The 13,935-nt window shown below is 40.0% G+C and overlaps 1 protein-coding gene across 1 annotated transcript in view; it reads left to right on the forward strand.

Moving 5' to 3' along the window:
• LRRC46 (leucine rich repeat containing 46) overlaps window positions 1-13,935 on the forward strand; it is an 805,439-nt gene that overhangs the window by 85,853 nt on the left and 705,651 nt on the right. The window contains exon 2 of the mRNA XM_044062285.1: window positions 1,572-1,674. Coding sequence (XP_043918220.1) covers window positions 1,572-1,674 — 103 coding nt within the window. The remainder of the gene's footprint in view (window positions 1-1,571; window positions 1,675-13,935) is intronic.

A 13,935-nucleotide genomic window follows, 5' to 3' on the forward strand; every position in this document is an offset into this window, starting at 1 on the left:
TTTGGTAATATTTAGCTTATGAAACCCATAAAACAGGTATGTATCTTCATTGGGAAATACACAACATTACTCATCTGATTATTTATTGTCTTTATTTATAATGCATACAGAAGTATGGAGTAAGTACAGTAAAAAAAGGAGACACATGGAGAATGAGTAGGAAGTCCGATGAAGATGTGGGGACACTAAAAGAATGCTTTGTATAGGAAATGGGGTATTGAGAGAGGGAGAGAGAGACTATCAGTAAGGAGATGAGGACTGCACTCATTTGGTGCACTTGTCAGTTGCATTCATTTTCTTACAGTGCTTTGGTACTTGTTGGCAAATATGTTTTTCCTTTATTTAGATGTACTATGAAGTAAGTTTCTGGTCCAACAATTTGATAATTGCTGCTGACAGTGACATAGGGATAGTTGTTTGCAGAAAATGCTCATCATGTTGACCATTTGCTGCAATTCTTTAAGTCAGTAGTAAGACTAAAAGTAAGAAGGTATGAGACCAAAATGATGGACATGTGAGAGGTTGTATAATAAAGAAAAAAAGTTAGTATTAGGGAAGGTTGTGATTGCAGGTTGATCCATTCAAGTAAGGTGGTGGGGGTCTGTTTAGTGTCACAGTGAGGGAGGAAGTAGTTGCTAGGACAATAGTCATGGATCACTGCGAAAAATGGTGAGAAAACAGACCTTCACAGCTACATTTTGCTATTATATAAATAAGGGGACTACATTTAGGTATCTACAACATATCTGTAACAACTGAAAGGGGAGGGCAAACAAAGCAATGAAGTTATAAGTTAACTTCAGGAGGACACTTGAGAGGGTTTGGTAAATGAAGTATGACATATTAAATCAGTAGGAAGGAAATTTTGGGGTGGAATGGGAAACCTTGGAACATTGAAAGGTCAATTTGTTAACTTGCTAAGGCAGATGTCTTTTTTCAAGACTGATTGCAGTAGCTCATTGTGTGTTTTGATCAGAGTTGCACATTATGTTCGAGGGACTGATTAACTCAAACCAGGACTACAGTTTGGACACTTGCTAAGAGAAGGTTTATTAAATATTAATTTATGTCACAGTGAGAATGATGGTACCACTGACCAAAAAATAAACAAATTACCCTACATGGGTATGCTTACCACCTACAGCATTTTAAAAAGGGCATTATGTTGCACTATGTTAAAGGTTCATAAAGTGAATGAATGAATAAACTGTGTCATGTCTTTGATTAGGATCTATGATACCAAATTAGCATTTAAAATGGATACGTGTTTATAGGGCATTAGTTGATGCATTGTTTTTTATCTTAATTTATTAGCTGCTTTGGTTTGATTATTCTCCTTGCTATGTTACAGAGAAGAATACATGGGTATGGCCTGTGTACAAATGGAGGTAACAGAAGTGAAACTATTGTCTTTTTGGTATAGTCCATTCGCTCCTTGTTGCTCCAAATTATTGGCTGTACCCTTAGATGCCTTAAGAAGATACAATATGCTGATAAAATGCAGTAGCATAAGTTTTAAATATCACACATATTTCCATTTGTGTTGATTGGTATTGTATTTTGTATTTCAGCAGCCAGCCATAGTTTTCCTGAAAAACAGGTCATACTATCTGCTCCCTTGATAGCCAGACATAACCTAAATGGATCTAGAGAAGCACAGAACTGTGAGAAAGTGTAAGTAGATTGTTGTCATTCATCCTGTTTATTTGTGTTTAAAAGGTTTTGAGATGTATTAAATATTGTTTCACACCTTCTTCTTAGGCAATGCGCCATTCTACCTCATTTACTTTATGTATCATCACATTTATGTTCTCCTTAGCACCTTGTAATGACTTTTCACTTCATTTCACAAATCCTTAGTTTGCATCTAGTATCTTTGGACTTACTAGGAATGTTTTGGTCAGAGCACATGTGACTTGAAAGTATAGTATTACCTTCATGCTGTTCATAATTGAAATGTAGCTAAAGTGCACATCTTGGGTAGTGGATTTTACATTCCTAGGTTATTCCTGACTTACTTGGAGCATTTCTACAAAGAGTAGGCAGACTTTTTTTTTCCTGTCTTTTAGAGACTGTTCTAAGGTATTCTCTATCACCTTCCTAATGCCCTACTGTAGGCAGTAAAACAAACAGATCGATCTGATGTTGTCACTTTTCATTCATTCCTCAACAAATGGGTTTGGATCCGACTTGGCCTCTTTTTGCATCTTGTGGATACTGAAAACTGGCAAGCTTCTCCCTTACCCATAATGCCATAGTCCCCCACCATACCTCAGATCTCATTTGCTGTTTTCACGTATGGATGTGGTTGTTATTAGCCCTTGAGCTTTGGTGTTAGTTTATGAGTAAAAAGTAGATTTATACACACACACACACACACACAAATATATATATATATATATATATATATATATGATGTGCCTTTTCAAAACTTTTCTGAGGTTTCTGTCATGTTGTGCTTCATCATGACTTCCTACAAGTATGTCATCTGCTATGATACCACAAGAATACCCAGGAAAATTTTGCTCTATTGCACACTGAAAGACTTCACTTGCAGAATTTATCCCAAATGGCATTATCAAAAATCTGTACCTGCCAAACAGAGTACTAAAAGTAGTGAGCAATGATGATTTTTTTTTGTCAAGCTGAATTTGCCAAAATGAACTCTTTCCATCTAAGACAGAAAAAATAGTGGCATTTGGCATCAAGACTGCAACTTCATTGTGTGCATTGGATGATGAGGTCTTTTTAGCACTTTGTTCAAATTCATATCAGTACATATTCTGATGTCATCTGAGCTTTTCTATGAGCTACCACCATGGAAGATACCTATTCAGTTGGAGATTTACAAATTACACCTTGTCATACCATTTTATCTAACTCAGCTTTGACTGTGTCCTGCATGGCTTTTGGAACTTTGCATGCTGGACTGATAATTGGATTGACCCCTGAGTCTAACTTCATGGAGTACACAACTGTAAGTTTGCTTAGTTTGTCTTGGAAAAGATCGGCATAGGTGGAAAAATGTGCTGGGCAAAATTAGAGTAGTGGTCTTTTAAGCTAACAGGGTGGACTTCCTTGTTAAATGAAAGCAGTCCCATTTCAAACTGTCTCTGAGCCCTAATAAGGACTGAATGTGCCTCTTGACCACATAAAATAACAAGTTGTAGCTTTTCCACTCTGCTGGAAGCAACCGTTTGAATTTCTTCACCTCCATAAACAACAACTTTTGCACACCTTGCCAAATCAAGCCTTTCACTTTTACACACTCTAGCAAATGTTTCTGCTGATATAACATTGCACTTGGAACCTGTATCAACTTTGAGCTCTGTGGGTTTGGTATTTATCCGAACAGTACAAAATACTTCATTCTTTGCCCTTAAATCTACAGCATTGACCATTTCATAAAGCACTGACACACCATCAACATAAAGAATTGAGTTGCCACAGTCTAACTTATTAACTGATTTCTTAAAATGTTCCCTTTCAATAAAAAAATTGGGCCTTTTGGGTTACAAAATCTTTTCAAATTATTTCATTTATTGCATTTGTGGCATTGTTGACCAAAAGCTAAACACTTTTCTGTTTTAGATTCATGATTGCCACCACAATTACGACAGTTGGTGATGAAACTAGGTTGGGTCCCATGCTTTGAGTTTGCTGACTCAGTCTTATGCTTCACCGAGACTGTGCAAAGTCTGGAATGTGCTAGAAAGTTCTAGGGTTTACCAGTGAGTGCTGCAGGGGTTACAGCTGCCGTGTGCTTGGATCTGCCTCTTTTAACTATATGCTGCATACTATCAACATGAGCTTTATTACTGTGCCTAATAGAGCTGTTCTCATTTGTAAGCATATTAGCGTGCTTTTCTGTGAGCTTGTATATCTGACAAATCTCAGTGGCCTTATTCAAAGTTAAATCACTGTCATGAAGCAAAATCTTTTATGCCACACACAAGTCTCTTTTATCAACTCATCCCTTAAATCACCATATCTTCACGTTTTAGTTTTATTTCTCAGGTCAGTTATATATGCTGCAAAAGTTTCACCAGACTTTTGATCCCTTGTGTAAAATAAGTGCCTTTCCATTGTAACATTTGTATGGGGGGGGGTTACACATTTCTCTAAATTTACATTTTACGCACTCTGGGTCCTCCTTTGACTCAGCCTGTACAACAATATGACAGTTTTCCCTCTCTCCAGTGTAGACAGCAGGTGGATACACAAATAAGTGTTCCCTTTCTATGGCTTCTGACCCAGCTAAATTAAGCAGAATAAATGCCTTTGTATGGTCATCTTTATCAGAAAATGCAGCCTGTATGCAAATGTCATACTCTTGCTCAAACTCTCTCTAGTTCTCAGCAATACTGCTGTCAAACACAAGTGCACTGGGTTTACAAAATCCATCTGCTATGCCCACAAAGTATACACACACACTGAAAATATGGCCCTTGTAATTATGTATGAATAAACAGTTCTGTGAGCTTGTAACAACATCCATATGCACAATAAACTCTTTGAAATACTTTACTTTGTGAAAAATGCTCTGTAATGGCTGTACTTTGTGAAATAGCTTTACTGTAACACTACACAAACGTGAACACTTTATACACTTCTGATTAACTCAGATATCTTTGCTTAATACGAAAATATGTATCCTTTGCAAAAATGGTAGTTTCCTTTTATTTTATTTGTTTTATACAATTAGGACTTTATTTTAAACATTTTCCGTAGTAATTCGAATATTTTTATCAGTATTGTACATATCTATTTATGCAAAAATTATTTAGAATGTTCTATTTGCCCCATTTCATATTATGGGAAAAAAAAATAGTGCTGACCAAGTTTTAATACTTGAAATTTGTTTCTGACCTGTTTTGCGAAGTATGCACATTTTGGCGGTGATTCACTCCTTTATATTAGCTGTGCTTCTCTCGGTCTTGCTTCTGGATCCCTTTCTGACACCATGTCCTTTTAGACATGCTGCTTCTGACACCATGTTGCTCGTTCATCTCTAATACAAACAATAAGAAGGCTTGGGGATTTGTTCTGATGCTTTAATATATACAAACACATCGGGATGGATAGCAGCATCATTAAATACGAACGATCTAGTTAGCAAACAGAGCTTACATGCATAAATGCTTACATCTTAACAGCTAAGTACAAAATGGCAGTCTAGCTTGCACATGCTCAGTATTTATACTCTAGTACAAGCCCTTGGATAGCTTCTTAAAGGTATATACACATATATTGATGTACACAATTGTTGGTATTTTCCTTTCTTGTTTTGTTTTGTTTTCTTTTCTTATACCATTGCAGTAGCTCCTTCAGATTTTACAAGGCCGCTCCTTCATTCTTCCAAAGCCATAGTGACCACAGACACTTCCCAAATTCGGTGGGAGCATTTCTTGGGAAAGACAGTCCAAGGCACCTGGTCCCCTAAAGAGGACAACACGCATATCAATGTCCTACAAATGAGAGCAGTACTCCTAGCATTGCAGGCCTTCTAAGACTCTTTTCTTTCCGGGACTATTGCGATTCAGATGGACAATATGCCAGTGGTATGGTGCATCAACAAACAAGGAAGAACCAGGTCTTACCCCTTATGTCAAGAAACGCTGAGTGTGTGGCAGTGGGCATTCTCATCCATTTGATTTCTGATAGTAATACACATTCTGGGAAATCCAGCATGATAGCAGGCAAGTTGAGAATGTCCATTTTATTGCCTCATGAGTGGTCTTTCAACATGAGAGTTGCAGAGAATATTTTCTACCACTGGGGCCAGCCTTGCTGTGAACTCTTTATATTTCCCCACACAACAAGTGCAGCAGGTTGTTTGCCCTGATGCCTCCACCGGAGGAATCACTGAGAGATGCTCTCCTACATGACTGCCCCTGTCTCTTCTGTGCTTAACTCCCAACTCCTCTAATACTTAGGTATCTCCAGAAAGCACCTCAATTGAAGAGCACAGTCATCCTCATTGCCCCTTGCTGGCCTCTTCAGATTTGGTTCCCCTTTCTTTGGCCTCATCTAGTTCATTCACCATGGATTCTGGATCCAGTTCCAGACTTCCTGTCTCACCAGACAGACATGATTCACCTGGACATATATGTCTAAAGTTGACCACATGGTTTCTCCACTTCCATTGATAACTAGACAACCCAGGCTGTCCTCTTTGTCTGTCACATTCTTTTATCTTCACATGAAACTTCCACTAGAAAAAATTACAAAGGTAAATAGAAAAGATTTGCTTTTTGGGCACAACAGAATACATTGACCCTTTTTCAGCACCATTACCTAAGATTCTCGAGTTTTTAGCTACAATTTTTAATGAGGGGGCTAGGTCCTCAACTATTAAAGTACAATTAGCTGCCATTTCTAATTTTCACATAGGAGTGAACAATTCCACCGTGGCTTCTTCAAAACTTTGTAAGGCCTTCATAAGGGAAACCTTTCTTGTTGGGCCCTTTTTTAAGATCCATCTCCACCATGGGTTTTAAATTTAGTTTTACAAGCTTTGACTCAATCTCCATTTGAACCATCAGTGAAATGTGAACTAAAATGCTTAACTTGGAAAACTATCTTTTTAGTAGCCATAACCTCTGCTAGAAGAGTCTCGGAGCTTCAAGTCCTATCTTCTAAGCCTTCTTATTTGATTTTTCATAGAGCTAGGGTATTGTTACTAACCAACCCATCCTTTCTTTCTAAGGTGTTGTCAGAATCCAACATCAATGCAAAAAATAGCAGCTCGCAAATAACTTCAGACGCGAAAAATAAAATAAACGCTGTGTCAGTAAGAAGAATGTAGATTTATTGTTCCAAAGCCAGTAGTAAGCGCTTTTGTCTCTTCACCTAGAGACTTCTTCAGACTAAGGCTTTGTAATAAAAACATGAATTTATATACTTAGATAGCTCATTAACCAATTAACATTTTTTAAAACATAGTGTCATTAAACATTTTTCTGATGTGAAATAAAAACATTAAAACATATACATATGAAAAAACTATACATATATAAATTACCTAAAGTGTCTAAATCAATGTTTCAGCCCCTTTCTTTTTAAATACATTATAAATTCTTCCCTATTATTTAATCCTGGAGGGAAACAGGCATTGTAGTCTTACTTGCCTACAGTATTCCAACCACCCCAACTCTTCTTCATTAACAATATTGGCATTAGAATGTAGAGCACCCAAAACTATGCATTTAAATTTTATTTTGCAATTCTTCTCAGCATAATGTTTACTCATAGCATTTTTCATATCTGCATGTGTAATAGCATAATTGTGTTCATAAATTCTTCTGCATAATTCTCTCTTAGTTCTCCCCACATAAAATGATCTACATTCCCGGCATATTAGTAAGTAAACTACATTTTTAGCTTTACATGTGAACCTACCTGGGACCTGTACTACTGTTTTTCCCACTAACAATTTATTACTATCAGTAAATAAATATTGACAGTAGTTGCAATTATGACACTTTACCATCCCTTTTCTTGACTCAACTTCCTTTACCTTATTTAATTTACTCTGGAAATAATCTTTGACATTTTCAGCCCTTTTTTGCACAAACCTGGGTTCATTTCCTATCTTTTCAACAATTTCTCCATTTCCTTTCAAAGTCCCCCAGTTTCTCCTCGCAATGTTTTTATTATTGAGACTGCTGTCTGTGCTATACTGCCCTGAAGGGGAAAACCATAGCAGTAGAAGAGTCTCTAAATAGAAAAGGCTTACTGCAGTGTGCAAACCATTAGTCTCACCAGCCTCATATGTACAGGTATGGAGTATATTATCTTAGACTTCATTAATCTGGACATTGAAAATCTCTCAACCCTGGACCCTTATCAATTTGGCTTTATCAAAGGAAGGTCCTGCCCATTTAATCTGATTCATTTCTTTGAAAAAGTAACTGAGGCAGTAGATAATGGTTATGCATTGCATATCTAGACCTGGCCAAGGCCTTTAACTTTATTCCACATACAAGCATTATTGATAGACTTGTAAATCTGAATATAAATATTGATATTGTGCAATGGATAGCTAACTGGTTGTCTGATAGAACCCATGAGGTTAGAGTAGCAGGTGCCACTTCTGAAGGCAAATCTGCTGCCAGTGGAGTACTACAGGGTTCACTTTTGGGTCCTCTCCTATTTTGCATATATTTCGTAGACCTTCAGGCTAGCACTTCTGGCCTATGGTTAACTAAGTTTACAGATGGCTATAGACTGGTTGTTGTTGTTTGATCTTCAACTGACTCACAATTGCTCCAACACTGCTTAGACCATGTTAACAATTGGTTCAAGGATTATGGAATCAAATTATACAAAAGGGGAGTTTAACACACACACACACATATATATATATATATATATATATATATATATATATATAAAGAAATGTCATAGAAATACATATGTGCAGAGGCAGAGTATGCATCCAGCACACATTTTTAAAAATGTGATTAAAGAACAGGGCCTACAGGCATCAAGATTGAATTCTAAGAATGAAGATTTAAATTGGGAATTGACACGTCTGAGTTATAATTTTTAATCACAGGGTTATAATCCTAAGGAAGTGGATGAAGTTCTATCTCAGATACCATTGATGAGGGGGGGTCAAGGGAAACTTTACTTCTCTGAGAAGCAGGTAAGGGATAATAGAGATGAAACTCACTATAATAAAATAAAATGAGAGTACCCCTCATGTATTCCAGTAATATTAAACAGTTACAGAATATTTTTGATAGGTGTTGGCGTGCCCTATGTACGGATGAGCAGATTACGTCTGTAGTGGGAGATAGACCAAGATTTGCTTTCAGAAATAAAAAAATCACTTAAAAGGATGCTGTCTTGTCCAAAGTCAGATAACAGTAATGAGATGACAGTGTTGTATGCACTCTACCCTGCAATAAATGCAACTTCTGCCATCTGATTGATACCAGCAGCAGGTTTTTATACCCTGACACAGGTAGGATGATGGAATTTAATAATATACATGCTAGTTGTGATTCCATGCATGTGGTCTACCTGGCCTACTACCGGGTATCTATGTCCTTCTATATTGGCGAAATGGACAGAAAGTTCAAGAACCATATCAGAGAGCATGTGTACAACATTAGCAGACAGATGGAAACAAGTGCACTAGTCAGACATGTTATGCAGCATAGCCCCACACACTCCTTTAGATTTATAGCGATTGAGAACATTGTGCCCAGTGAAAGGGGAGGTAATGTTAGAAGTAGAACAGAAACATCAGAACTTAAATGGATTATTAGGATGCGGGCTACTACAGGTAGGGGTTTGAATAACAAGATATGTATTAAACACATTTTGCAAGCTAGAGAATTGAAGAGCTAGGATGTATATCAGAAAATATACATACAGATTTTATATACGTTCTTTTATATACATTTTTATTTATGCTGTTTTTTATATATGCTGCTTCTTATATATGTTACTGTTATTTATATGTTATTATTGTGTGTATTACTGTTGCTTGCATAGACCATTGATGTACTAGATTTATTTTATACTCCCTGTAACTTTAAGGCTGAATTGGCCAAGTGACTTCATTGGCTGATTTGTATTTTAAAAATGGTGTATTTTGCTTTTTTTCTAATGTCTGATGAAGCAGCAAAGGTGGTGCGAAAGTGCTCACTATTTATTAAAGTTTATGCCTTGTATTGCCATGGCTTGGTCCTTCACTATTTTTTGCTGTGTAACCATACAAAATGTTATATTCACAAAGTAGCAGAAAGTATTCTAAGAACTAAGCCAACATGGTAATGGAGAAAGGAGATTCTGATGATAGGGATAACTGCAATTAGGGATACAGACAATAGGGGCTGGAATTTACTGGAGAAAACTGGCAAAGTAACAAAATTATTGGAAGCAAATAATTAGAGAGGGAAAGGTAATAGAATGGGAAAAGACCAAAAATGTATTTGGACTGCAGGCTAGAGATTGCCTTCCCTGTCAAGTACTGATATCATACTATAGGCAAAGAGAAAGAAATAGAGGGATCCAAAGTGAAAGACCGTCACTGGCAGAGTTTTTGAATCTAGAAGAGAAGCTGCTGTTAAAAAAGGATAATTAGTAGAGCATATAAAACATTACATGGTGGCTATAAAAGTCAGTCAAAGGAGGTTAAAAAGGACTGGGAAGACAGATTGTTTAAGCAATTCACAAAGAAACAATGGGGGATATGTGTGTGACTCCCAAATATGCAACAGAGTCTTGAAGATTTAGGAACTTTGCTTGGAATTGTTTACATAGGTATTTTTATGCTTCACCTAGACTCAAAAGAATTTTTTATCGGGTAGATAGCAAATGTTGGAGGTATGATGGGGTAGAAAGAGGTAATTGGGAACATATATTTTGGGAGTATAATGAGTTGGCAGACTTTTAAACATTCCCTGCTGACTACTCTATCAGAAATACTGGGTGGGCAATTTGGTGTAGCTAAGGAAATTATTTTTTGAGCTATGATACAGAATTGGAATTGCCTAGGCATAGTAATGCCTTGCTGAGTCTAATTATGGTGGCTGTCAAAAAAATCAATTACTAGAAAATGGAAATCAAAGTCTAAACCAACTGTACTAGAAATAGTGAATATAGTAACAGAAATAAAACAACCAGAAATGGGATCTTTAGAAAAGGGTAGGAGAAAATTACATAGAAAAATGGGAATTGTGACAATAATACATGCAGAATAATGGTTTGGAGGAGGAACAAAGTTTAAAAGAAGGAAGGATTTGAATGAGTTATGCAATTTTTGACTGACAATTACTGGATAGATTATAAATTATGTATAATGTTTGCAACTAAAAATATGTCAATAAGTTTTAATGTTAAGTCTTCATTCTTGCTGGATGGGGTTCGGAACCGATCCTCGGCACCGAATCGGCCAATACTAAAGCTCGAGAGCTATTTCCACCGGCTCGAGGCTCCCCTATATCCCACAATGCTAGGCGGTAACTACTCAGATCTCGTTTGCCGCTTAGCTGCGAGGTGCTTTCTTCTACTGGCTCTGGCAGGGTAGTGAGATTTTCTAGTTAGAAAATTAAAATATCTACGCCTATCCTTTTTATTTAGTCAAGTTTATAGTACAGGGTATCCTTTTAGTTTAAATCGGGTCTTCCCTTGTTTTTATTCCCTTTTTTTTCCCTTTTTAAGTTCTAGGCCTTTGGCCCACTTCCCTTTTTTCCCTTTGTCATTCAGTGTGATTGGGTTTTCCTTTTTGGTTAAGGGGTGTGTCTGTGTTTTGTGTCTGTGTCTTTTTTGTGTATACAGTCACTTTTTCTGATGTCGAAAGACTCCAAGGTCTCAGGCTTCAAGAAATGTGACTCGTGCTGTCAGAAAATGTCTCTGACAGACGGTCACACTTATTGTGTATATTGCCTGGGACCTTTGTACCTGCAGGACTCCTGTGCTGTTTGCCATGCATTCAGCCCGAGAGTCTTGCAGGAACACAAAAATAAACTTATTCTTTGAGGCTTATTAAAGCCTGAAGGCCCCCCGACCCAGTCTGCGTCGGGGAAGTCTTCAAAGACTTCCAGGCCGTCGGCTCCAGCTTCAGAGCCGTCCGCTGGGAGCATTAAGACTGCTTCGACATCAGCTCTGGCTGGATATTTAGAAGACTCAAACCATTACCTCTGCTCCGGCCAGACCCGAGGGTGCTAAGACTCAGTCGGCTCCGATAGTTTTATCGGAGCCACCTTCTAAGAAGAGGTCGAGGTCCCCTGCCATCGGCTCCATCCACTCAGCCCCGGGATCCCCTCTTCTGTCAGAGCGGAGCCACAGATCCCATTCCTCTCAGTCCTCCAGGCTGTCCGACCATGACTTACAAAGGGTGGTGAGTAGACTTCTCAAGTCCGAGGCATTGGCCCAAATGCTGCATAGCCCTACTCAACAGTCAGCAGCTATTCCCATCCCTGCTTCTGTTCCTCCTCCGACTCCTTTGAGTTCGGAGCCGGGGCTCGTCGGAGCCATGGCTGTCGGTGCGTCGGAGCCGATACCCTCCCTTTCGGCTTCGTCTGCTCCGATTTCCTCTTTGGAGGGATCTCGGCGCCGGGCTTCCCTCATCGGCTCCGAGGGGGCTAGTGGCATCGGATGCTTGTCCGACCCCGTTCTCCCTCTTGGAGCATCGGCACTGGTGAGTTCGGCTCCGACGTCGGCCTCGGAGCCATCCCTGTTGGTGCCAGGGGGGTCCTTGTCTCCTCGGAGCGGGGACCTTCGGCTCTGTCTGATTGGGGTGCCTTCGAGGTCATGCGGAGCGTGCTAGACCCCGTGTCTACCCCACAGTCGGCTCCATCAGCTCCTCCCTCTTCAGTGCCTGCGGTGGTTTCTACCCACCCCCTTGTACCAGACCGTAGAGAGCCAGCCCCTCAGGTTTCCCCATTGGGAATATCCTCTTCTTCTGAGGCTTCTCCTGATCCGGCAGGGGAAACCCCTCGGAAGAGACAGTGCAAGAGGAAGCACATTGACACCCCTGAGTCTATCACCTCGGACACCGACTTGGAGGAATCTGAAAGTTCCCCTCGGTCCCCCTCTGAGGATGTCTCTTTTGCTGACATCCTTAAAATCCTTAAACAGAGGGGGAACTGGCCCGCCCTTAACCCTTCAGAGGACGAGTTGGTCTACCTTGAGGCGTTTGGCTCTCGCCCTTCCACCTCCTGGGTGTCTCCTCCCTTTGACCCCCTCATGGAAGTGGTGGCAAGGAAGGCATGGACGGCCCCTGATTCGGTGGAACCTACCCCAAGGAGGCCGTCAAAATTTATTACAGCCCTGAAAGAGAAACAGTTCTTATCTAAAGGTGTCTCTGTTGATGCCATGGTGGTGGCCGCTGTCACTAAGAAGGAATTAGCCGATCCTTCGGTACCTGTCCATCCTCCTAATAAGGAGTCTAGGACCATGGACAGGTACGGTAAGCGGATGTTTTCCTCAGTGACCTTTGCCATGTGGTCGCTGAACTACTTGTGTCACTTCACCCGTCTCCAGAGAGATTTACTCAAGGATATGGGTGTTGCTATGCAGGATCCAACAGCTGAGGGGTTCCAAGACAAAATGAACTCCCAGTTGGCAACCCTGAATTCGATTGTCAACTCCTCCATGCGGCTTATCTCATATGCGGCTGATGGGGTGAGTAGGGCCGCAGGCACAGGTGTAGCTTTACGACGCCACGCCTGGATGCGGCTTTGCAATTTTGCGGACCCTTTCAAGGCATCCTTCACCAGTTCCCCCTTTGATGGCTCAACGTTGTTTGGAACTCAGGTGAAACATACATTGACTAGGTGCGAGCAGGAAGGTAAGACTCTCTCTGCCGTGGGAGTCCATTTTTCTACCCCTTCCAGACCTTATCCCAAAGGTCAGAGGGGGGGGGGGGATGTGGTTCCGCAAACCACAAGGAGTCTCATCTGACGCACAAAGTTGATTCCCCTCTAGAGGCAGAGGGGGGAACAATAATAGACGCCACCCTAGGGGCAGAGGTGGTCTGCAAAACCAGGGTAGCAGAGAGAATTTCTCTGATAAACCCTTTCAGCATCCCTGAGGAGCTGTCCGGCTGTCCACCTTCGGAGGCAGTCGGGGGAAGATTATCACTGTACCCAGAAGCCTGGCTTTCCCTCACTCAAGACAAATGGGTACAGTAGATTATATCTGAGGGTTACAAAATCCCCTTTATTCACATCCCATTCCAACCCAAACGATCCCTTCCAGACGTTCCACCCAGTCTAAGGGAACAAGCAGCGTTAGAAATATCAAAGCTGCTGTCAAAAAGAGCTATACAGCCAGTCCCAGCAAGGATCCGGAATCTACTCCAAATTCTTTTTGGTACCAAAAAAGACAGGGGACTGGAGACCAATATTGGATCTCAGCAAGCTAAACAAGTATGTGAAGAAAACAAAGTTCCGGATGGTCACGCTACAGTCCATT

Source organism: Protopterus annectens, chromosome 2.part1 (genome assembly GCF_019279795.1).
Source record: "Protopterus annectens isolate FY-2018-M chromosome 2.part1, PAN1.0, whole genome shotgun sequence".
Taxonomy (NCBI): domain Eukaryota; kingdom Metazoa; phylum Chordata; order Ceratodontiformes; family Protopteridae; genus Protopterus; species Protopterus annectens.